The sequence below is a fragment of the Engraulis encrasicolus genome, chromosome 3 (genome assembly GCF_034702125.1).
Source record: "Engraulis encrasicolus isolate BLACKSEA-1 chromosome 3, IST_EnEncr_1.0, whole genome shotgun sequence".
Classification (NCBI taxonomy): domain Eukaryota; kingdom Metazoa; phylum Chordata; class Actinopteri; order Clupeiformes; family Engraulidae; genus Engraulis; species Engraulis encrasicolus.
The window spans coordinates 40,060,558-40,087,792 of NC_085859.1; the positions used below are offsets into that span (position 1 = coordinate 40,060,558).

A 27,235-nucleotide genomic window follows, 5' to 3' on the forward strand; every position below is an offset into this window, starting at 1 on the left:
ATGCCTATTGTGCCTTAAGCGAAAAGAGCCATTGGGCTTGGCTTGGCTTGACTGAACAAAGACATCACAATGAGAATCCTATCTGACTTGACAAGAGATGAATTGGCAGCTCAGGCGTAATACACTGGGGAGAGATGGTTATGATCGCCATGCTGTGACACACACACACACACACACACACACACACACACACACACACACACACACACACACACACACACACACACACACACACACACACACACACACACACACACACACACACAGACATACACACACATACAGACACACAGATATAGAGACAAATGCACACTTGCATGCATAAACACAGTAAAATACACGTTCAGACTAACTGGAACATATAGTGGACAAGACACACTGCAGACAAACAGAGCAGTACTTCACCTCCATTAGAGTTCAATTTGTCATCCTCAAGTTTCTCTTTGGGGAGAAAGGGAGAGAGAGAGAGAGAGAGAGAGAGAGAGAGAGAGAGAGAGAGAGAGAGAGAGAGAGAGAGAGAGAGAGAGAGAGAGAGAGAGAGAGAGAGGGAGAGAGAGCAAAAGGTTTACATCTTCTGTCTTTGTCATGAGTAGAAACAGCAGACAAATTAGTACGGACCATTTTCAAACAAAAGGTGCCTCCATTTGCAAAACAAAGATTTGTGATGACTCCACAGACACTCAGTATTAAGGTTAATCAACATCGTCCCCAAGGGGAGGTTTAATAATGAGGACGAGTTTGAGTCAATAGTTTGCTATGACTCACCAAACTGCTCAACTAAGAGTGATTCTTTGAACGAAAAAACACATCAGTCTCAACAAATCATTCGTGCCAGTAGGACTCACCACCAGCTCAGCTAACAGCGATTCTTAACCCGCCCAGCCTACAAATATATCAGTCCCAAAATATCTTTTGTGTCAATCCCTTCACTTGGTAATGCATAGGATACACTGTATCTACAATGGTTTGAGTCTGAATTGGTTACTGATTCACCAACAGCTATTCAACTGGTGATTCTTGGTACCAAATAAAATCAATGAAAAGAAGATGTTTTTAAAAGGTATATTCAAAAGAGTTCAAAATATAAAAAAAGGGTTTTTTTTAATGTAAATGAGTACGGGAGAGCAACATCATGTTAATCGGATGTCTTTGGGGGGGCACTTTTAAATCATACATAATGTATATGAAGTATATGACATGAATTTCCTGTCTCTCCATGCTCTCAAGATATCTTTTGTGATACTCCCTGGATTCACCAACAGCTCAACTTAAAAGCGATTCTGCAAATGTAAACCAAGCCCACTACCCACCCTCACCCCCATTCCTAAAAACCCATCATTCTCTCCAGCAATCTTTTGTGTGGCAGCCCCTAGCCCCTGGAGTGGGTACATTAATGCATAGGCTCCACTGCATACATACGCTGGCCTCTTGGCCACCCACCCGCCTTGTCTTACAGTATCTCAGCCGAGCAGTCTGTTAAGCCTCCGCTCTTTAGGAATACAAACCCCCTCTCAATTAGCACGTCTAGCCTTTGTCCATTTTTAAAAAGCGCCAGCCGTGCTCTTGCTTGCTTTTAGCACCAGTAGACACACAGGCTCGCTACAAAGGGCTTTTGCTAAAATGTTCAACATAGCCGACGTTAAACACAAACCTGATGGACACGAGACAAACGGGTACAGCTACCAGCCCTCCAAGGCCGTTCCACGTTTTTTTGATTTTTTTTTTTATCTCGTCTCTTAGGTGAAAGGAGCATGTGGCAAAAGACAAAAGTGTGAGCGGTGGAGGCTTTGGTAATATTGCAGTAACAGAGTCTTAAGTCTTATCTCTAATGAACACGTCAGGGAGGATTCATCAGATCGTGGGGTTTTTTTTTACCACTTGCCTGAACTTCATCACCCTCTTATGCAACCTCGAAGGCCTACACACTGTTGCAAAAGAAAAATAAATAAAAATAAAAGTGTGCCCATGTGTCACTGTTGTTCGGGGACATGCCACACTGGAAGGCTTTGACATGACAAGAGGCAAATTAAAGCTCCCTGGTGCCTCCATCTCCCAGAAGAAGACACATTCGTGCCATGCCGTGGCAGGCCCAAGATGAGGAAGGGATGGATGGGCACAACATGGGTGTTTCCATGGGCGCTTCCATCCATCTCCAGTTTCCATCTCCGTTGCTCATTGGCACACAAGGAAGTGCAGCGATATTCAGTCTCACGCAGTATTATTCTGCTAAATAAACATTAAATGAAATGAAAAATGATCTACTATACAGTATTGTGTAGTGGGCAGCTACTGTGCAAGAGGCGGTTTAGGTTTAGTGACATAAGGAGACCACTCAAGCAAAACACTTGAGAAAAAAACATCCCTCTTGATGTTAAGAGGAGAGGGAGTCCGCAGCTGATGACGGGAGCTATTTGGAATTTGTTTGGAAAAAGACACAACCAGTCAAAGTCACATTTTGTGATTTTAACCCGTTAAGACACGGTGTTATAAATTTGCTGTTACCAGAATGGCAACGACCGAGTCATAGAGCATTACCAAAGGCCCAGTGTAATGTCATAGCAGTGTAGCACTACAGTAGTTCACTTTTCAATGTCTATTACAGCGTTCCACTGGAGGTACGGCGTGCATTTTATGTCTATTTTATGTGTATAGAGAATTTAATTTTGAAAGAAAAAAATCATGACAACAATTAAAGTTCACATCACATGTCACTTCAAATCTAGAAAAAGAAGAAGCAAAGTCTGTCTGTGTGTGTGTGTGTGTGTGTGTGTGTGTGTGTGTGTGTGTGTCTGTGTCAGAGAGAGAGAGAGAGAGAGAGAGAGAGAGAGAGAGAGAGAGAGAGAGAGAGAGAGAGAGAGAGAGAGAGAGAGAGAGAGAGTGTGTGTGTGTGCGCGCGCGCGCGTGTGTGTGTGTGTGTGTGTGTGTGTGTGTGTGTGTGTGTGTGTGTGCGCGCGCGCCACCCAACATAGGCATTCCAGAACACCTACTACACAGCAGTACACAAACACAAACATGCTTTTACGGCATTCTATTCGACACAAGTACCCCTACCTCGCGCCTCTACACATCTCCCCACACGTCATCACGAGCCCCTAACACCCCCCTAGCCCTTGACCAAATTCTGGGGGCGGAATGAGGAGTCGTGGAGAACCCTTCTGAGGCGGGCGTTGGCAACACGACAGGTCGATAATGCTTCATGAGGCATTTTTAATTAGACCGAGTGGATGACAAACAAGCCACTTCACTTTGAAAGTTCTGCGTATCCACACACACACACACACACACACACACACACACACACACACACACACACACACACACACACACACACACACACCTGACACAAGTGAGAAAGTTCCAACAGCAAATACTCCGACACGCTGCCGCCTATTCATTAGCTATTTCGTTAGCCGGTGTAGAGACAAGAGATTCAAAAATGTTGCGAGGTGAAGAAGTGTAATTACTGTGGCGCCTGCTGCCATGTGACGGTTCAAGGCAGAGCTCTCCCTTTGAGACGGAGCAAATTCAAAGCAATCATGAGGCAAGAGGAGAAAACCTATTCTGACAGCTGAAAAAAAATATCTCTTTCATTTGGGGTTTCCACGAACAAAACTTGTGGGTTAGCTTATTTGTGCAGCCACTGCAAATAAAAAATGATGTAAACAGGATTACTCGTATGCTTACAAGTATGTATTGTTGGTTGCTTGTTATTGGTTTATGTTCAATGACCATCAACAATTTGCTTATAATTCAGCTGTTCATTATAGTAAACAGCTCTATTAGAAACATGAAGTGCTCTCTAGGCGCTCGGTCACCCGAACACACAGAGCATTACTGTATGTTGCCATTACAACATATCCTGTTGTCCATTTCCCTTTACATACATCTCACCGCTAATTAAATATTGGTAGACGGTAAACAACATGTAGGGTCAGGGACAGAGTAAATCCTTCCCTGCTTCTGTGTGGTGCCTGGTGTGTTAACGAGATGAATCGTCTATTAAGAGGAAGAATCATGTAAATGTTTTTAAAAAATAATAAAGGTTCTCCATGGGAACACACGATACAGGAAATGTGAAAAGGAAAAGTGCATTTACGGCTTTTATGTTTAGTATGAACACGAACAATCTTTTGTTACACCTGTATATGTATTAAGTGTATTAAAATTTTAAAATGTATTGACATCCGTGTCACTGCTATAATTCCCTGTTGAGATATACTATCGCTTTGACCCAAGGTGAAGTGAAAGGCATGTTTAGCAAAATCAACCGCCTGCAAAAAATTCTTAAGCCTCATGGCTTTCTTCGAACTTAAACAGGCTTGAAAGTGGTGAAACAAGGCCCTGCCGTGGCCAACCGGTAGGGCACTCGCCTGCCATGCCGCTGACTCAGGTTTGATTCCCGACCCGGGTCCTTTGCCGCCCTTCCCTGTCTTTCTCCCTATTCACTTCCTTTCCACCTCTCACACCGTCCTATCAAATAAAGTCGAAAAAGAAAAAAAATCTTTAAAAAAGAGAAGAAAGTGGTGAAATAAATAAAAGTGAAACAAAAGCGGTTATATTTAGTGCGATTTCAGGAGTACAGCAATTACAGCCCTGCGGCTACCACAAAGAAGCGGCACTGAAGTGGGTGTGTTGCATTGTGCCTCGAACTCCCTTTCGTCACAGAGACAGGCCATGCCACCTGGCAGTGATATAGCCCCGACCGCGAACGCAAAACTTTGTGAAAAAGGAATCTGTCAGCAGCGTTCCTGCCATTGTTCTGTTTTCTGTCAGTAATGGCCGAGCGTTTCGTCGGGGCTTTTGTTGTAGCACGAGCCTGCGTTCGTAAACCCCTTCCAGTCCAGCAGCAGCCAAGAGGCAGTTATTTATAGTGCCATGGTTTTAGAGTCACTGATTTCTTTTCCCATATGTTCCGAGGGCACCGCAGGGGCTGTGACAAGGAGATTAATGATAATTGCGTTATTAATTAACTAATTTTTGTGTAGGCGCTGACTTTTATTTACTGATGGCCAGGCATTAAAGACGCCTTGGGGCCCTCATCTCGCTCTCTGGCTCGTTGAGCAGCAACAGCAGCAGCCTGCTGTGAGCTCGTGCTATATGACCCTGTCCTATCTCAACACAACTCGAGTGTTGCTGTCGCCCTTATTAGGAGTATATAGGGCCCACGCTTTTGCTCTCAAGAGCTGTTTGTTGACATTATATTTCTCACCTCCAATTGTGAACTACAGTGAATGAGTCCAGTGACAAGTCCAATGACGAGAACAGTGCACCAGAAATAAACAAATCACATTATATTTCTCACCTCCAATTGTGAACTATGGTGAACGAGTCCAATGACGAGAACGGGGCACCCCAAAATATACAAATCAAAACAAATGTTAGTGTTAATGTTAGTGTTTTGCCCTCTTGCCATCAACACACTTGAGTGGATATGAGCAGAACACACTTCAATGCAACTGGTTCAGAGAGTTTTGAGGCTGTAAAAAAAACACAACCACAACAAGAATTGAAGAAGTGGAGAAAATGCAGAGATACGAAAGAAATGTTTTGACTTGACGTGAGATATGGGATAGACGCAGCTGACCCTTTATGCCCTCTATAAATGACAATCCACTCCAGTTGCTGACCAAACAAACGCTACTTATTCTTGCTTCGTTTCTTCCGAGCTACTGAATATGTTGTGTCGTCAACCTTAAAAATAATGTCTCCCAAAATTGTTTCAATGGTTCACCGATTTGGAACCGGGTGAAAGACGCTTGGTTGTGCTTCATGACCCATAACTGCAGAAGAGACGTTCAGGACTGAGCGTCTCCCTCTTTCTAATTCTCAATGACAGACACATAACTCTGCTGCCAACCTCTGGGCTGCACTACATGACCTACTGTATAAGGGCCTGTTTATACATACCCGGGTATTTTGATAAACGTAGACCTTTCCCTGCGTTTGTGCCTTTCGTTTATAAACAAACAAAGATTTTCCCTCTATAAACGAAGCTTTAACTATGCCAAAACTATGGCAAAAGTTTTTAAAAAAACTCTGGTTAGCGTTTGTACAATATAAACAGAGATAAACGGAGACTTGAATGGCATTCTCCTTACCGTGCACAGGCATAACGTATTGATGACAGATCTCAGCAGCATTGGATTGTCCTACCTGCAGGTCCACCAAAGACCAAAAAACTGCTCTGTGTTTTTTTCAAAGGATGTGCTGTCCAGCTCTTCACAGGCACCCAGATGGTGTAAGAGAGGTATACTAAGTATACTGTAAGCAACTTTGCAATGGCAGTGGTGGTGGGCAGTGGGCACCAGCGGCCAGAGGTCTGAGCTTGTTATGTCCAGGCCATGAGCACCATTAGTGGGTGTCACCACTAGGAGAGTCAGAGGCTCTGGAGGATGATGAGGATGATGCGAACACCAAGAGGTTGTTAGAGCAGGGGTTCCCAAACTTTACCATGGCAAGGACCCCCATATAGGCCTAAAGGTAGATTCCAGCCAAGGCCCCCCTTACATGGGTCGCACCACACATTTTTTTCTTTGCAACCCTTTTGCACAATTATAGTCTAGGTCTGTGAGTGCCCAATAGGATGTATATAAAATAATAACGCAATAGTAGTAATGTTCAGAGATGCAGTGTATTATAATAATGTACAGTAGTTCTTAACTAAAGGGATAATGTTCATCTTATTTTTGGTTTGGTTTTGGTGTGCTAAGTTATCAGTTATTTAATTTTGTTTTAATTGTTGCCAACCTGCCACGGTCCCCCTAGTAACACTTCGCAGCCCCCCAGAGGTCCCCGACCCCCACTTTGAAAACCACTGTGTTAGAGGAGCTGAGACAGCATCACTGACTCATCCACCGTTCCCCTTTGCTAAGGCTCGAGACTGTACCCAGCCCAGTGCCCAACGCTAACGCTAATTGGCCCATTTTCTCTAAATGAGGTGCTAGCATACGACATCTCAGGTGAGGTGTCCGGGACACTCCGATGCATATTGTAAGCCTATTTAAACTGACAGATACTTTGTACTCAACCGAACTGCCATGTGTGTCGTTGCCAATTTCTGCCATACTATAATGGGAATGGCATGACAGTTTTAATATAGGGTTTTAGGAGAAATGGCAACATTTCTTCCCATGATACATATTTTCTTTTTTCACACATCCAACACCATTTAAAAACAATGAATCATTGTTGCTTTTGTTGCAGGAACATTCATTTTACTACTTTTAAACCATAACAAGAGATTTCATGATATGACTTATTTGTGTGTTATGACTTGATAACACTTTTTTAAAAACGGCCCACACGTTTAATTAAAAATGGCAAATTTCCCAAAAGACCATTTCTCTTGCTTGCAGCACAAACACATTTTGGGATATAAATGCCTAACTTATGAGGTAAAGAGGGCTGGGGGAAAGGAGACAATTAATTAGTTAGATGTGAATATAAAATAGAGAGTTTTTATAGATATAAAATAGATTAATAAATTAGCAGAGGGCTTTTCCTCTTGGTTTCCTCCGACTGGTGCATGCAGACAGTGCCGGTTCTAGTCAACTCTAGTCAACAGCACCCCTCTTTCTTTTTTGTGGAATTAGAAATTGGCAACTGAAAACATAGTGTTATATACAGTACTATATCGGATCGAGCACAGCTGACATAGAACCTACATATGTACTGAGTATCCATGAATAATCATTGTCAAAGTAAAGTTTAATGCAATATTTCGCTTAATGTTATAATTCTGTGGGACTTGGCGCCCCCAAGACATTTGCCATTGCCACCCTAGGCAACCGCCTTGTCTGCCTATGCCTAGCGCCGGCACTGCATGCACAGCTCCCTCTTGCCTTGTGCAATTATCGTGCTTTTTGAGGAACCCTTGTACACCGTCTGCCTGTCTGTGAACGCTTTTTCCCAGGGAGGCTGACTGAGAGAAAAGAATAAAGAAAATCTTGTACAGGCCTGTGTTCAATGTCTGATCGTGAGCATGGGGAGCAATCCCAAAGAGTCAAGATTCCCTATTGGTAATGATGATGGGGGGTGGAGGAGAGGACAGGGGTGGGCGGCCGCTAGAGAATAGGAGAGAGACAGAGAGAGAGAGAGAGAGAGAGAGAGAGAGAGAGAGAGAGAGAGAGAGAGAGAGAGAGAGAATGGGAGAGAATGGGAGAGAATGGGAGAGAATGGGAGAAAAGAGAAAGAAATACTGTATTTCTTTGAATACTGAGCAGTGAAATAGAGAGCAACAGATCAGGGATAAAGTAAAGAGAGTTAAAGAAAGAAAGAAAGAAAGAAAGAAAGAAAGAAAGAAAGAAAGAAAGAAAGAAAGAAAGAAAGAAAGAAAGAAAGAAAGAAAAAGAAAGATAAGAAAGTGCAGAGCGTAGGGATGAAGTGTGAGCTGCTGGAGGGGTTCCTGATCATCCCACAGAGAGAGAGGGAGAGAGAGAGAGAGAGAGAGAGAGAGAGAGAGAGAGAGAGAGAGAGAGAGAGAGAGAGAGAGAGAGAGAGAGAAACGGCTTTAACAAAGCAGCCCACACAGCGAGCCCACACAGCCCACCTGCCACAGCTCTCATCCACACAGGCATGTCTGGCCACACACACACACACACACACACACACACACACACACACACACACACACACACACACACACACACACACACACACACACACACACACACACACACACACACACACACACACACACACACACACACACACAGCATCACTATCACACTTCAGCCACACCAGGTATAACCTTTCCTTCTTGTCAACTATATATTTATCTATCCATCCAATGGATTCCATCCATCAGTTCATCTATCCATCCATCCCACCTGTGGAGCACCAGCATGAACAACATACAGCCGTGTGTGTGTGTGTGTGTGTGTGTGTGTGTGTGTGTGTGTGTGTGTGTGTGTGTGTGTGTGTGTGTGTGTGTGTGTGTGTGTGTGTGTGTGTGTGTGTGTGCATATCTGTGTGTTTGTGTGTGTCTACATCTATTTTGTAACTTTCTTTTTTCAGTTCAATTCTTCTCCTTTGTGGATAACCCACTGTGTGTGTAGGTGAAATGTCTTTTCCTCCACTCATTCAATTCTTTATCTCCTCTTTCTTTCTTTCTTTCTTTCTTTCTTTCTTTCTTTCTTTCTTTCTTTCTTTCTTTCTTTCTATCTTTCTTTCGTGTTTATTTGTAACAGGGCCAGCCTGACTATCAGCTCTCTGACAACAGATACACCACCACCCGTCGCCCATCGCCACCGCAGCCAGCCGAACGCATGCCACTGCCATTTGCACCCCTGCTGCCACTGTCACCGACTATACCGCTGCCTGCTGTCACCAACTCAGGGCCGGCGCTAGGCAGACAAGGCGGTCGCCTAGGGCGGCAAATGTCTCGGGGGTGCCAGAAACACGTAGCCCCTTAATGCTCGCCGTACCTCCAGTGGCACGATGTAATAGTCACTGAAAGTTAACTACCATAGTACTACAATACTATGACATGACACAGGGCCTTTAGTAATGCACTACAACTTGATCCACTCTGGTAACAGCAAATTTATAACGCCATCCCTTAATGGATTGAAAGTCCCACAAAATTATAACGTCAACTGAAATAAAACATTAAGCAAACCATTGATTTATTAGTCATGGGCACTCAGTATTATAGATAGGTTCTACATCAGATGTGCTTGATAAGATGTACAACGTCATGTTTACAAATGCCAATTTCTAAATGTCCAAAAAGGTAAGAGGGTGCTCGCCTAGGGCAGTGGTTCCCAACCTATGGGTCGGGACCCACCTTATGGGTCGCCAAAGATCCACAGGGGGTCGCGGAGCCCTCTTGATTTTAAGGGGTTTCATTTTAAATATATATAGCCCATGTTGAATAAAAGACAAAGCATTTAACTAGTAAATGCATAGACGCAACAAATTGTAAGTGCTACATTAAACATTTATTCTATATTTGACCAAAGACGAATTGAGGAATAAAATAACTAAAATTAGTTTTCGCAGGAAACAGAGGGCATCTTGTGACTCCGTCTCGTGTGGGCGCTTTGGGTCACCAAAGCTTACAATAGTAAAAACATGGGTCCCTTAAGAAAAAGGTTGGGAACCACTGGCCTAGGGCATCAAATTGACAAGAGCCGGCCCTGCACCAACTACCGCTGCCTGCTGTCACCACTGGCTGTCACCCCCCTACTGCCACTAAATCCTATTGCCACCCTCACTGTCACCACCCACTACTGCTGCTGCCTCCACCTACTGCTACAGTCACTGCTGCCACCGCCAGGGCCGCCGAAAGCTTTTGCTGGGCCCAGGAGGTAGTCATCTGAAAGCCCAACACCCCCCTCCACCACCACCCAGTACATACAACCAGGTCTGCTGACAGCTATTGCCGGGCCCAGGAGGAAGTAATCTGAAAGGGCCCCCCCCACTCAATACATGTAATGTAATGAGGACCCAATTCCGGGGGGCCTCTCTCCCTGGGCCCAGGACAACTGACACCTTTGTCCCCACCTGTCGGGGCCCCTGCATACAATGTTATGAGAGCCCCCTTCTTGCTGGGCCCAGGACAACTGACCTCTTTGTTCCCCCTCTACCGCCTTTGCCTCGCCACCACCACCACTTCTTCTGCCACCCTCACTGATATCACGACTGCTGCCACCGAAACTGTCACCACCATGGCCACCACAACACTGTCTGCAACTGTGCTGCGTGAGGCTGGCATCGTCATCACTGTCACCCTGCTCTCCAACTAAAGCCAGCTAGCTAGCAGGCTCTCCAGAGGAGCTTCAGCCCTCATCAGTCACCCCTTGGAGTTAAACTAGTTTCTCAACGGGGGCTCTACACCCCCCCCAGGAGGCGCTAGAGAGCTCTGGCTTGTGTGGGGTGTGCGGGTGTAGTGAATAGAAACTCATGCTGTAATTATGCAGGATGATCAATAATAACATACAGAAAATTCATATTATTATTAGGATGTGCTTTTCATAATCTATAACGTCATGCAGTGGGGGGGGTGGGGGGGTGGGGGTGCAGGCGTTGGCTCATGATGAATTCAGGGAGGCATTTCTTTAAAACAAAAAAAGGTTGAGAACCACTGAGTTAGAGGCAATGGAAACCTTGGAGCCCATTTCAAACAGAGATGTGCAGGAAAAGAGGAGGAGAAGAGAGGGAGGCGCAGGAGAGAAGTACAAGAGATGAAAGTGGAGGAGGAAGTGAGGAAATGAAAGAGGAGGAGGAGGAGGAGGAGGACAGATGTGGGAGTGAGAGAGGAGGAGAAGGAGGAGGAGGAGGAGAGACGTGGGAGTGGGAGAGGAGGAGGAGGAGGATGAGGAGGAGGAGGAGGAGGAGGAGGAGAGCAGGAGGAGAGATGTGGGAGTGGGAGAGGATGAGAAGGAGGAGAAGGAGGAGAGCAGGAGGAGGAGTAGAAGAGATGTGGGAGTGGGAGAGGAGGAGGAGGAGGAGGAGAGGGAGGAGGGCAGGAGGAGGAGAGAAGGACCAAAAGGGGAAGACAAAATAGGAGCAGGGTGGAGTAGAGAAGACGAGTGAAGATGGGGATGGACACACCTCAGGCTCAGTCAGGAGGACATTGTCAAAGGGCAGAGACCATTCAAATGGCTGGAGCAAATCAAGCTGAGTTTAGTCAGGTGTACCGTACAAACAACACAAGAAACACTAAAAGATTGTTGCTAGGGTGTGCTAAACCAACATTGTTAAAAAGAAATATAACACTACATTGCATTACATTGCACGTACTTGACGATTTATTTATCCAAAGCGACTTACAGTTGTTTTAGGTACAGGGTGGCCCTGGGGCAATGTAAGGTTAGGTGCCTTGCTCAAGGGCACTTTAGCCATGGATGAGGGTGCTGGTTAGTGTGGGATTTGAACTGGCATTCCTCTGATCTAATGATCAACGCTCTATCCAATGAGCCATGGCTGCCTCCACATACATAGCTGACGAAAATGTTGATAAATGCAAACTAGAAATGTTAGAAAGTTAAATGCCACTATTGCGAGCGATAAATGTGGTGAATACAAAATAATGATTGGAAGAAGACAGCAGTCTTGGAAGGGAGATTGTGTTGTTACATGAGCACATGAATCTCCCACTCTTTCCCTGTTGCTCTAACGCTCCCCTTGGAACTCAAAAACACATAGCGGTAGCCTACCCACACACTCCTCAGAATTCCTATAAATTGCTGTAAAAGTTCTGGGAAAGTGTTTTCTTTTTCAAAATCATCTTCTAAATGGCTTCAAAAAAGCAAAACAAACGCAAAACAATCATAGGGTCAGAGGGGGCAAGTACACCGGTGCGTGCACCAGAACACCTTTAAAATTACTTTAATGTGCTCTGTGCGGCACTTTTGTTATGAGTTATAAAAGTGATTATTTTTTGGAAGTGTTTGGAAGTTGCACAGCGGAGAAGCTCATCATGGTTGTGCCCTCTGAGGTGAATTTAATTCCGTGGAAAAAAGATTGAAAGAAAAAAAAAAAGTGGTTACCAAACAACAGTTGTTCACATAGCACAGTACTACACTGCCACCTTCTGGTTATAAAAGGTACTGACAAAGGAAATGGAGAGACGGTGGTTGTTGCCATGCCACTGGCAGGGCTTGATTATTTCAATACGCATATTCAATGTTTGGCTTTGTTTCTGTGATGACAGGAACACATACAGCAGCGCTGCCAGACCTAAAGGTATGTGCTAGGCCCATGAGGAAGTTGGTCAAGCTGCATTCTATTGTTGATTATACTGGTAGTGGCTGTTAATTGTAAGACACATTAGGGAAAAAAAATCTTCAAATAACTATTGTAATTGACTACAGGATATATGAGATGAACCTTGTATAATACAAGAAATAGCTTTCCAATGAGTATTATTCAAATAACAGACCACATGTACAGTTTAGCAATCCTCAACCACATAGCTATTCAGCGATGTTCACTTGTTCCACTGTCAGTGTTCCCTTGTGGAGTTATGGTCAGCAAATGTATACAGACAGTTTAAGGCGGCACTGTTACAATGTTACAAAGCAGCTGATAATGTCAAACAGCACCACAATTGACAGGCAGATGAGCTACGTCAGACAATGGATCACGATGCACCAACACTAAATATTGCTTCTACAGGTTTATGGTCATTGTAAACAATAAGCACAGCTCCAATGACTATTTAGGTCAAATAGAACTGTGGTCAAATAAAGTCTGGTATCAGAGAAATCAAACAAACAAGAGGGATTTAAAAAAAAATGCCAAATAAAACAGCAGAAGCCATATTTTGCTGAGAAACTTGCTATGGAATACCCTAATCACTTGGGGTCTGATGCTCCCATTGGCATGCAAGTCTTTTTTAACCCATTAAGACAAGCCATTATAAAATTGCTGTTACCACAATGGCAATGACCAAGTTGTAGTGTATTACTAAAGGCCCTGTGTTATGTCATAGCATTGTAGTACCATGGTAGTTAACTTTTCAATGACTATACAACTTGCCACTGGAGGTACGGCATGCATTAAAGGGCTACGGGTGCTGCCACGCACATTCTCGTGATGTGCTTTCATCTTCTGTGGATTATCTGCTCTGAAAGTTTACCACTCCCCTAGCACTTAAATACGAAATACGATGCATAGCAGAAGACAGGTGTGATAGGCTATATGCTAAAAGGGGGCTGAGTCTTCGCCAAATTCATCACCTGTGGTTACCAAGAAACCATGGAACATGAATTTTCTGTTTAACCATGTGAATGCAGTGGCAGTCCATGTCGAAACCACCCCCCCCCCCCAAACAAAATGTAAAACTGAATAGCCTTCCAATTAGGCTATTTTGACCTGAAAACGCCTGCTGAAGGGCCAGTTTTTGTTTATGTGACATAACAGGCACCTAAAGCCTGAGCATTCAACTGAGCATTCATTTTCAGAAAAAATTACAGAATTGTAAACACTTACTCAAACCTTCCTTTCTCTGTCTCTGTAGCACATAGAGGGATGTTTTTTGTTTTGTTTTTTAAAATAACTTAGGCTTTCTTTTGTAGGATACAGCATCTTCGCACAAGGGTGAAAGTTTACTCTTGTCTATTCATCTTAGAGGCTGACAAACTCTTTGTGCTCATCTTAAAAAAAACACTTAATTCCACAGATCTCTATCGTCAGATATCTCTGTCTCAAATTCATCTTCATTTATTACAATCAAATCTGAATCAATGTCATCAATATCAGTTTCCCGGTCAAAATGGGTTAGAAACCACATGTCAAACAGATCCCATGCTTTCTTAGCACCATGCGACGGGGTCATCCCTATGTGCCCTGGGTCCTATGTTCCACTGGTCCTATGTTCCCCCAGAGTTCTGCTGTATATTTCCCGCTGCTTTCAACCAGACTGCTGCCGCATGGCAAAGCGCAGGTTGTTGTTGCACCTGTGACAGGTTAGGGGTAGGGATAGTTCTGGTCAGGGCACAAATTTACAACTCAGAAACACTGCATTACTGACAGGTTAGGTTTAGGGATAGTTTAGGAAGGGCACAATTTGAAAACTCGGAAATATATGCATTACTGACAGGATGGTTGGGAAGGGTTAGATACAATGCAGGGAACTTAGGACCCTTTTTTCAATAAAGGGTTCTATGTTCCCCGGTCCCATACAAAGACCAGAGAACATAGGACCCGGGGAATATAGGACCCGGGGAACACATAGGTACGCTGCCCATGCCACATGCCGTTATCAGTAGGCCTACACCACAAGAATGAATTGAAGCTGATTCTGTGTGCGGCAAACTGCTCTCCCTTTTTGGCACAACAGGTAGTTATTGAAATACACATCCTATGATGTAGCGTTTAGTTTAATGGTGTTTGATTTGCATGCAGTAGCTACCAAAGAACTTTCATAAAATGCTTGCTGATCAACAGCCAGTTGTTGTATCGTATTTCCCACGGTAATAAACACTGCTTTTGCCAATTTTCTGGTGTAACCGGCATTGGGAGTCTTCTGTTTTGATTAATCCACGTTGCATACAGCAGACAGTCGCCACACAACAATGCTTTTCCAGGACATGAAACATGTCCCTGCATGTGTAATTTAAGGCACACAGCCAAGTTAATTTAGTAAGTGGGACACTGCCTAATTGTGTGGTTGCTCCTCCCAAAGCATGCAACAGGTCAGTTCCCTTACAGACTTAAAGTCAACACGGAGGCACTGCTAAACACTTATGCACACTTACACTTTTCAAAATAAAATGCTAAGGGTTGGTGATGACTCGTCAAATCGCTCAGCAACGTTCTAATGGAATTTGTAGGCTAGTCGTTATTTTTTCTTCCGGTGATTTGATGATGCTTCAAATCATCATTAGTAACACAATGAATAGCTTTTATATTTAATATTAGAGATGTACAGGATCCAAGATCCAGTTCCGGATCCGGCAGGATAAAAGGGTTTTTCAGACTATCCGGATCAGGCAGGATCTTAAGCAGTGGATCCGGTATCCAGCAGTTACCTAAAAATCAGGATCTGGGGCATCTCTACTTTTTACGTAGCCTAGGCTTTTCAGTCAGTCTTTCACAACCCCAATCGCTGCATGGAGTGAAAGCCATTTGGAAGCGGCCGTTGAAGGCAGTGTGGCAGTAAGCCAATGAGTCTTAAAAATAGTTTGCGCCAACATAATAAAAAGGACCCACGTGTGCGAGTAGGCTATGTGTTTCAACCCTTTCGGTATCCGGTTCCGGATCCGGCAGGATCTTAAGCAGTGGATCCGGTATCCGGTAGGATCCTAAAAATCCGGTTCAAGATCCGGTGCATCTCTATTTAATATAAAGGTATTATATCCAGTGGCAGCATAATCCCCTGTTATATTGTGGTCAAATATACACTCATCAGCCACTTCAATAGGAACACCTCTATAATGCTGAGTTGGACCCTCTTTTGCCTTCAGAACTGCCTGAACTGCCTGCAACAATACTCGGGTAGGCTGTGGCATTCCAACAAAGATAAATTGGTACTAATTGGCTCAAATTGTGCTAAAAAAATATCCTTATGCCATTATATCCCCAGCCTGAAACATTGATGTAAGGCAGGGTTGACCCATGTTTTCATTCTGTTGACGCCAAATTCTGACCATTCCACCTGAGTGTTGCAGTAGATATGAAGACTCATCAGACTAGGCAACATTTTTCCAATCGTCTAGTGTCGTTTATGGTGAGCCTGTCCAAATTGTTGCCTCATTTTCCTGCTCTTAGCTGACAGGAATGGCACCAAATGTGGTTTTCTGCTACTATAGCCTATTTGCCTCAAGATTTGATGTGCTGTGTAATCAGGGATTCTCTTGTGCATACCTCGGTTGTAATGAGTGGTCATTTTACTTAAATGTTGCCTTTGTATCAGCTCAAACCAGTCTGGCCATTTTCCTCTGACCCCTGCCATAAACAAGGCATTTTTGCCCAAAGAATCGCTTTTTACTGCATTTTTTTTATTTTTCGTACCATTCTTTGTAAACCCGAGAGATGGTTGTGTGTGAAAATCCCAGTAGATCAGTATTTTCAGCCATGACATGTTCAAAGTCATTTAAATAACCTTTCTTCCCCATTATGATGCTCCGTTTGAACTGCATCAGATCATCTCGACCATGTCTACATGCACAAATGCATTGAGTTGCCACCATGTGATTGCCTGATCAGAAATTTGCCTCAATGTGCAGTTGTAACAGGTGTTCTTAATGTAGTGGCCGATGAGTGTAGAGATGGGGCACAATATTGTTGTATTGTAAGACATAATCAGCATTGCCCATAGCCAGCTATTCTGAAGCAGGGGGGGGGAATCCAATTTCAAATTAGCGAAATAACGGAGACAGCGGTCATTCCCAAGGCAAATGTTCTAACAAAATTATGAAATCAAAACGTGTTTGCACCGATCCAGGCAAATAAATTAGAAACAATTGCAACACTGTTATTACAGTAGAGAAGTGGTAATGTAGCAACACCAGTGAAAGCAGGGGAAAGCACAGTGAAAAGCTCAGAGTTGCATTTTAATTTGTGCAACACAATGATGAGTTGCATATTAAAGGCCCAGTGTGTAATTTTAGCCATTTATTTCCAAACTCTGACTGGAGGAGCTTTTTCCATCAAAGATTTCTCTGACTACTAATTGACAAATGAGTAAGGTCGCACTATGCATAGGTTTCTTTATGAGAAAGATTATAAAGATTAATTCTCATTTTTCAGTTTTACAATATTTTGGTCAGCTCTCTTAAAAGAAGAAAAACTTGTTGGGTGAAGCCTGTGTGACGGAGGTCATCTTGCACCTGTTCACCCCCCTCGGGGATCGAACGTGCGACCTCGTCAACTACAACGGTTCGGCAATGGGAGACACAGTACGATACCGCTGGGCCAAGAGACTAGTCTCTCGGCCCAACGGCACGAGACTGTATGAGGCTATCGGAGGGAGGTTTACCAACGTTCCACGCCAACTCTGTGCTAGTTAGCCTCCGTTACACTCTCCCCCTTAAACCTCACTCCCATCCCGGGTCAGCGGCACCACTGTGACGGAGGTCATCTTGCACCTGTTCACCCCCCTCGGGGATCGAACGTGCGACCTCGTCAACTACCACGGTTCGGCAATGGGAGACACAGTACGATACCGCTGGGCCAAGAGACTAGTCTCTCGGCCCAACGGCACGAGACTGTATGAGGCTATCGGAGGGAGGTTTTACCAACGTTCCACGCCAACTCTGTGCTAGTTAGCCTCCGTTACACCTGCTCCAACCTTTATGAACTTTTATGACTACTAATTAAAATGGGAGAAGATCCGCCTGTTTGTGTATGACAGGTGTACATTTCCAAGCCTTAAAGAAAACTTAGAAATTGGTGGTCATATTAAATATTCATGAATATGATTAAATTTATGGAGGGAATTTTGGAAACAAATTACAATAAAAGAATGATACGCATTTGCTCTCCTTTTAACGTTAAATTAGGAAATAAAAAGAGGCCAGCTTCTCGTCCACCCTGTGTTCAACAGTCTACACACTGAGTGACAGAGAGTCTCTTCCACAGGTCAATGATTACACTCGATACCTCACACAACGCAACACAGTGGACATGACAATATTTGCCAAACTCCATATTTGCAATGGGAGAGTATTCCAAGAAAGTGGTCAAGTGATAAACCTGGGTATGTTAAGCTACATGAAGTAGTAAACCTAATGATAGTCAACAGTTGTCATTTAAAGGTGCACCGTGTAATATTTTTAGTAGTTCATTCCCACAATTCATGCTGCCCATTCACAAATGTTACCTTTTTAACAAATACTCATCACCACCATCAAAGATTAAGTATTCAATATGACTGGAGAAAATTGCACTTCTCATACATTAAAAGGGGGATCTTCTCCATGTTCCACCATTCTGAATTAGACATTTTTAGCTGCAAAAAATGTGCTTTGGTCATACTTGTAAATATTAGCTGATTACTTATTAAATATTCATGAAAAAAAAGGAAATTTGGAAAATTTAGAAATAGGCAGCACAATTTCAATGAGAAGCATAGCAATAGGGCCTACCTATTCTGGCCACAATGCTACACAGTGCACCTTTAAGAAAAGGTGACTCCTGGCTCTTTTAGCAGCTGGTTTACCACTACTACCTCCAGGTTGTACACTCCCTGCCCTGGTGTATATGGCATGGTGCTGTTGAACCATCTATTCAGATGATGAAGTTGAAACTTATATTTTAAAAAAGTTTCACAGCTAAAATGTTATATTAAGTTAAAATTCACCATCAAATTCACCAACAACTCGGTGTGCATTAGTCTTACCTGGCAATATTAATATTGTTACTTTGGACCAGGCATATATGTGTGTGTGTGTGTGTGTGTGTATATATATATATACGTATATGTATATATAAGAATATATATGTATATGTATGCTCTGATTATGTCCTCGATTGTAAGTCGCCTTGGATAAAAGAGTCTTAAATTGCAATGTAGTGCAATGAATGTTTAGCACATTTGTAGCACTTCTCCTGAAGACCACAGGAGGGCAGAGTCTGCCTTGTCTATTTCACACATCAAAACCACAGCACTACTTTCACTCACTAATTTCACAGTACTACAGTACTTTCCCTCAGCTTTGTGAACACGAAAGTGAGGAGGGTGTGTAATATAATAACAATAGTAATAATAATAATAATAATAACAATAATAATAGAAGATCAGATCTAATCAAATATAGGAACTACAAGTAGGCTATGTGTTGTTTCATTGATTGTTGTATGTCGACCCAAGTCCATTTGCCAGCAAAGACTGAAGAGTGCATTGGTTTTCCCCTGGACTGTCAGAATTAGCTTGTGGGCAACTTGTTGACAACTTATATGAGTTACAGGGAGAGATGCATTGTGGTAGATTAGCATGTCCCCAGTGCTCCTTTTAGTTGTTTATTCGTTAGATCCCCATTAGTTAGATCCCCATTAGACATTCCTCTTTCGAGAGCATCTACTAGACTAATGATTGAACTGGCCTTGCCCCAGGGCAGAATCCTGACATGATGTTTAGTTTAGTTTAGTTTGTGAGTGTGTGTTTGTGTGTGTGTGTTCTCGTTATTTCCTCTTTATTAAAAAAATAATAATAATAAAATAAATAAAAAATAACCCCTCTTTGTAATTGCACTTGTTGTTCTGTATATCTCCTGTGCACTTTGTATTTGCTTGTGATGTTGGCTTGATTATGTCCTCTTCTGAAAGTTGCTTTGGTTAAAAAGCGTCTGCCAAATGCAATGTAATGTAATTAGTTGTGGTGATGCCCCCCTGCTATTCTTCCTGAGGCTCACGATTCAGCAAAAATCATCTCATAGTTGTCTCACAAATCTCACAAAGTTGTGTCATTAAAACTAACAAATCAAGATTAAACAAGATAATCAACACAAAATCATTATGGTATATATAAACAAAAGACATTAAGTTACAGAATCAATATTTAACTATTTACAATTAATATGCTAATAAACATGAACCATATTAAACACAACTCTTTCCTAAAAATATCTTGACTTGGTTTTCAAGAAAATGGTTTAATAACTTATTTCAGGGATAAAAGTTAGCATACTACTCGACTGCAGTGATTGCTCTGTGTCCCACTAGGGATGCAAATTATCGATTAATTCATTAATCATTAGTTGATAGCCTTATCGATCGATTCACGATTAATTGATAAGTGGCGTTTTCCCCCCGAAATCTCAAAAAAAAACCTACTAATTCTAAAAAAAAACTTAAAAATTGAGATAAAATACCACATTTAAATTAATTCTATTTCAATTACTTAATCCAAAGGTGATTTAAATATTCCCACTATTCACACCCCTCTTCACACACACTTTTCACATGCCCATTTCACCTGTGTCTCTTGTCAGTTGAATTGTTGATTAATTGCGATTAATGTTTTTTAATCAATTAACGCATTGATCGATTAAGTAAGGGTTAACGTTCGGCGAGAAGGTCGCTACCGTGGAATAGCAGCACGACAGAGAGAATCTTTAGACCCCGACGCGGAGCGGAGGGGTCTTGTTCTCTCTGAAGTGCCGCTATTCCACAAAGCGACCGACTCGCTGAAAGTTAACCCGCTTATTATATGGATATACTTAAATGATTCACACATGGCGGGGACATTTCTTTAGGCCTATTTAATGTTAAGTCTATTATAGTTTTTAATGTCAAAAGATTGTTGCTGCGCAAAACAAAACAGTGCCGTTGTGGAACACCGCTAGGCAACAGCTAGGTAGCCAGGACAACAGGTGTTGTCTATCACAGCAGCTGATTAGAGTCTTGTTGAAAAGTCGCTTTAGCAGTGAAAAGTCTTGTTGCCATTGACAGCGGTCTGTTATAGACCAACCCGTCCGTTATCGAAAAATAACAGACGTGCGAACGTTGGGGAGCCCCGTTGAAATGAATGGAGCATTCGACCGATTTGCATCCCTAGTGGTGGGGCATTAGTATTACAGTAGCTCGACGCACTACAAACCTAGGGTGACCAGACGTCCCGGTTTAACCGGGACAGTCCCGGTTTGAACCAACTCTAGATTGAACAGAGGAAACATAGCCAAGACACAGCATATTATTTTGACCGAGAGTCTACATGCCTAGCCCTCAAGCAAGTAATGAAGTTTGCTCAACGTGTAATAAAAACGGAACTACCCAACATCCATGGTCTTTATAACAAACAATGCTAAAGGATGGCCAAATGCATAATATTTGATCCACACCACTCCAGTTACACACACTTCACCCTACTACCATCCGCAGACACAGAAGTAAGCGTGCCCACACCAACCTACTAAGTACAGCTTCTTTCCTTAAGCCATCAGGATACTTAACCGCCATGAATAGATAGGATAAACAAAAAACACTCCTCCTTCTCTCTTCATCTCTTTTTTACAACCTGCCTTTTTTCTAGATCTTTTGGGGGGAATTCATGTACCCACGTTTTGTCATGTACTCATGAATTCAAGAATTCCTAGGCAGTGAAAATAAACATCTTGTAATCTTCAATACAGAGACAACACCGGAGCAGCACAGATGTAGTTCTTTTTTGTTTTTATTTGTTATTTATATTAATAAAAAAACAAAAAGAACTACATTTTTGCTAATCCGGTGTTGTCTCTCCAGTTAAGATTTCCTGCCTGCCTCCCCCATCGATGCACCAGATGACAAATCAGAAGCGCGAGGAGTTACCCTTTTGTTAGAAAATATCTGGTATCTCTCTAGCCAGCCCCTGTGGTGGGTGTGGGTGGCGAGGGCCTCCTCGCTCAGTCTCACCTGATTGGTGGACGTCGCGGAGGCAGGCGAGCGAGGCGTTGAGCCGGGCGCACTCCTCCGCGTTGGCACCGAACTGCTCCATAGACGCGCACACCTGCTCCTCCCTCATGTCCAGCAGCGCCTCGAGGGTTAACTGGTCTGGCTCCAGCTCCTGCAGGTAGAGAGGGAGAGGTTTACTGTAGGAACAGGCTTTGCTGTTCACTCTCTTTCACAATGGACAACAGCAAGCAACAGACACACACACAGACACACACACAGACACACACACACACACACACACACACACACACACACACACACACACACACACACACACACACACACACACACACACACACACACACACACACACACACACACACACTATAAGATGCTGTGTTAGACTTCAGAGTGGATCTTCTAGAGTCTATAAGGTGCCAGAGTACTCTCTAAGTGTTGAATTAACATTAACTATTTTGACCAACAAAAACATCTTGTTATGGGAATGTATCATTAAGGATACAGGAAACATCTCCTTTTACAGATGAACATGCTCCCTATAACTGCTGATGTTGAGCAGCTGTCTGACCCTACTTTTACTCACACACACACATTTTATGTACTTTATTTGATTCCACATTACAAGTTAAAATCAATAGGAACCAAATATGATGAATAATCCAACAACTATTTTGACCAAAAGACACATCTTGTTATGGAAATGCATCATTAAGGATACAGGAAACATCTTCTCTTCCAGATGAATATGCTCCCTATAACAGCTGATATTGAGCAGTATTTAGCTAGCTGTCTGGCCTGTCTTTTACTTAGTCCACTGATGTTGAGTCCACTGACCACCAGCCTGTGCACATGGCCTAGACTGCCAAAGACAAGAACAATGAGGACACATTTACAGCCACAGCTTTCAATGGCAGATGTTAGAGGATGGTATTTCAGTTTTTTTGTACAGTAGGACTCCTCCATGAACAGGTCAAACGCACAGGCTACTTCAAAGACACACACACACACACACACACACACACACACACACACACACACACACACACACACACACACACACACACACACACACACACACACACACACACACACAGTTTTCCAAGAATACAGTTGACCTACTCAGTTGGTAGAGATATTGTTCACTTCTCTCCTCCCATCAGTTGTTCTAAGGCAGGGATGTCAACCTCAGGCCCAGGTGCCATATCTGGCCCGCGGAGAGATCATTTCAAATGTACGACAGTTGTAATTTGGTGTGTCACAGGAGTGGGTCCAGGGCAGGCTAATGAACCAGCTCATGATCATATGCAACACAATATGTGGAGGGGGCACATTTGAACTACCATATTTGATTTGAAGGAGTGTGTGTGAAATTCAACTATGAGTATTACGAGCATGCACACACACAATTTTAGTCCATTTTAAAAATTAATATTGAGTTCGGCCCGCGACTTCGTTCCAGATTTTGATTTTGGCCTTCAGTCAATTTGAGTTTCACTCCCCTGTTCTAGTAGCCTGATAAACCAGACTAAATGTTAGATTAGATGTGTAATTTAGTCTGCCCCCGATGAATGATACATCCGAAGATTTTTGATGAGAATAACCCGATGTCTTTCAAACCGTGTCTGTGCCTATAGGCCAACGCTCTGACCAATTAGTGCAAATGACAATTACTAACATCCAAAGAACGTGGATCCGCGGTTTATAGCCTGTTGGTAAAACGGCAAAATAAGTCCTTCTTAAATCTGAATGAGCATAGGACATCTTCCTGAACACATTTCAATGAAAACCTCGAGTCTAATTCTTCCAAAACTGATTCTAAAGCTGAGTCAAACGAGAGCTGTTCAATCATCCTTGTTGTTGTGCTTTCCCCTGCGTTGCGAGCTTCGTCGTCACTCCCTCAAAACCCTGCCCGCTTTGATTCAAAACAGATCTCAGCGTTGTGATTGGTTTGCCAGATTCAAGGCAATGTAGCAGCATTGAGCCATTGATTCGAGGCTAGACCAGTCGCAGGCAGAAAAAATGTGGCCGCCAGCGGGTGGCGGTAGTTCACTAGGCTACTGTTCTAAGGGAAGAGGCTTTGTATAAGTCTATCTTACATACATCGGGGTTTCTGTCATCAATGAATAGTTATGGCTGTCATTTTGACGACAAGAAGCTTGCATTGTTAATGCAATTTCTAAAGTGAGGAATAAAAATGTATGGTTGGGGGGGATTGTTGTTTGGGGTTGTTTTTTAATCGTATCTCATTACATATGCTACTACACTACAGCGCTCTCCCAGTCATGGTTGTCACATGTCTCTGATAAAAGCCAACCCCCTGCCCCCCCTTGACCCCCCACCCACATTGACCTCTTCTGCAGGAGACAATGTATACAGGCAAGCACACAACACACACTCACATTTCCCAGAACACAGCAGAGTAACTGAGAAATATACAGTGTGAGACTCCTCACACTTCGCAGAACACAGCAGAGGAACTGCGAAATATATTGTTTAAATCTCTCTCCCCTATGGATGGCTGAAAATAAAACATGAGCTTTCCAGGAAACCCAGTTTTTTTTTTTTTGGGGGGGGGGGTTTGGTCCAATGCTCCTCAATTCAACCTTTAGAGCGTTGAACCACTGCTCTATAGGAAGATCACTCACATAACCAATAACATACATTTGGATTTCCAAGAACACATTGTATGTACTAGAGAAGCCTTTATATGTATAACGTTCAGCCAGCTCACTCTCTTGACCTAAACATCATTCAGCCAGTCGGGGGCGCAAAATTAGATTTTAAAGGAAACAGCCATTATGGGAGAAAATGAATAGCCTTATCCACAACTACCACAAACAATTTCGAGCAGTCATGGATGTTAAAGGGGGAAGTGCACATCATCAAAAACTAGGGTATGTAAACGTTTGATCCGGGTGATTTGAGTAGTTATACTAGTTATCAAGATGTATTAGTTCGGCCCTCGGGTCTCCTACTCGCCACCTCCTAGTCAACGCATCAGTTTGGGCATGGGAGCAAGACACAGCACAATACGGCTAAGCTAAAAGACCAGTCCGATAGCCCAGCGCTACCGATACTGTATGAGGCTTCGGGAGGGAGGTTTACTAACATTCCATGCCACACAAAGGTGCTGGATGAAGGCCAAGTGTAGTTTTCAGAGTGAGAAGTCCACACACTTAGAATCCTTTTTGTTGTATTTTTATTTCATGGCAGGATAACGTTTCGACCTCAACAGTCTTCCTCAGATTCTTTCTGAGAAGACTGTTGAGTTCGAAACGTTATCCTGCCATGAAATAATAAAATACAACAAAAAGGATTTTAAGAATGCAGACTTCTCACTCTGAAAACTACACTCTGCTAGTTGGCCTCCGTTACACTCGCCGCCCTAAACACACAATGGGTGCATCCCAATATGTGTCCTTGCCTCCTCCACTTGTGCTTGTCTCCTCGTCCCGCCTCCTGGCCCCTCCTCCTTGGAGAAAACGATAAAGTTTCCCAGCTGTCAGCCTCGCCACAACAACTTTTAGGGGACTGTTTTTCATTCACCATCCCAATTGCAAATGAGAAAAGACTTTACAATTGAGCTTTTGCAAGATATTGAAATATAATGCTGTTGTCAGTGATGTCATCATGACGAGAAGCAAGTGGAGGAGGCAAGTGGAGGAGGCAAGGTCACATATTGGGATGCACCCAGTGTGACTGAGGTGTTCCTGCACAGTCCGCCCCTCGGGTCTCGAACTTGCCACCTCATAATCAACGCAACGGTTTGGCCACGGGAGGCAAACATTCCACGCCACACTGCTAGTTGGCATGCATTACATTAGCATTTCTTTCTCCATCATAAAATGCCACAACTATGGGTATATTGAAACCAAATGAAAGTTTTTGCCACTACTTCAGAGAATTTACCCTTGGCCCTTAACGATTGTTGTTAAATCAGCTGACTTTGCTCCAAGAAGAAATCTATATGTCTCTTGTTGAACCAATTGTCTTTGATAGAGCCAATATGTCACAAATAGGCGTTTTCAAATTCAAATGGAGTATTTTACTGGATTAAATAGACATAAAACACTTACACAATAATGTGTGCATCGTGTGCATTGTGCACATGTGTTTCTATTGCTGACTACAGACAGATTTTAGACAATCTGTTACCACTGTTGAGTCTGAATCAAAAACTATGCTAGATTATATCACATCCCTTGACATATTTTTGTCCTCCCCCAGAACCCAATTTGTTACAGGCTGTTACTCCCGAGAGTATGATGCTCGTAATAGGAAAGTGAGCGGCGCGCTGAGCGGCGCGCTGAGCTGAGCGTTGAGCGTTGAGCCAGCCACTCTAGCGAGGCCAGATGGCCAAGGACACACCTCGGTGACCTCCTTCCTCATGTCGACGATGCGGAACCAGTCAGCCAGGCAGGGGAAGCCATCCAGGTCCACGCTCCGCTCCTCTAAGGGCACTTTGAGCTTGCAGGACAGTTGCCGACTGAAGTACTTCACCAGCTTGCCCTGGGGATGGCAGAGAGAGAGAGAGAGAGAGAGAGAGAGAGAGAGAGAGAGAGAGAGAGAGAGAGAGAGAGAGAGAGAGAGCAAAGCAATTTAGCAAAGGTACCTGCTATGATCTGAAACTACAGTACAGACATTGTACTGACTATACACTTTGTTGTACAGTGTCTGACTGTTCCATTGTTTTCTATATGTATCAACAACATAATAATGTTATGCACTTAGGGTTAGGGCTTCCACACACCGGCTCCGACAAAGTGCTGAGCACCGCTGGGCAAAAGTTCGATTTCATTGTTTTCAATAGAACAACGCACACTGGCGCCGATGTCCGCGGACATTCACCGATGTCGGATAGCAATTAGAGACGAGTTCTATTTTGTCGGCGCCGCCCATTGACTATCAATGCTATGTTCGTGTGAAATTTGGTTTGGGGGTCCGAATTATGTCGGAAGAAAAGTGCGCCGCAGTGCTGTCGGAGCCAATGTGCGGCCGGCCTTACACTGTACCCAACCCTGAAGTGCAGTGTAAGTACATGTGATATTACACATTGTTACATACATTGCTACACTGTCAGCACTGCGGTTAAGCTCCCAAACAAGATTTTGTGTACTTTGTGATGACTGCATAACATCTCTACCATAGTTAGTACATACATATGTACCATGACTGTTATTTCAAGATGTGGAGGTGAGTTGGATATGACCTCTGATGACTTCATAACAGTCACGGTCTGTAGGCTACTAAGTAGATGGTAGAGATGTCGTGCTGTCAATCCACAGTGCTATGTACCTAATCAATGTAATAGAAGCAGTGAAATAAAACGTAAACTTACTGACCTACCACAACACAATAAAACACACAGATCCAACTTAAATGTGTGTCACAGTTGGGAATTCACATACAGCTGAGAAAGACACATATTTTGTAAATAAAGTTGTTTCCTGAT

At 43.3% G+C, this 27,235-nt stretch overlaps 1 protein-coding gene across 1 annotated transcript in view; it reads right to left on the reverse strand.

Moving 5' to 3' along the window:
- The window catches only part of ksr2 (kinase suppressor of ras 2), a 131,963-nt gene that overhangs the window by 103,656 nt on the left and 1,072 nt on the right, over window positions 1-27,235 (reverse strand). The window contains exons 2-5 of the mRNA XM_063193940.1: window positions 27,122-27,125; window positions 26,152-26,292; window positions 21,784-21,934; window positions 406-441 (exon numbers count right to left, since the gene is read on the reverse strand). Of these exons, the coding sequence (XP_063050010.1) occupies window positions 406-441; window positions 21,784-21,934; window positions 26,152-26,292; window positions 27,122-27,125 (332 nt within the window). The remainder of the gene's footprint in view (window positions 1-405; window positions 442-21,783; window positions 21,935-26,151; window positions 26,293-27,121; window positions 27,126-27,235) is intronic.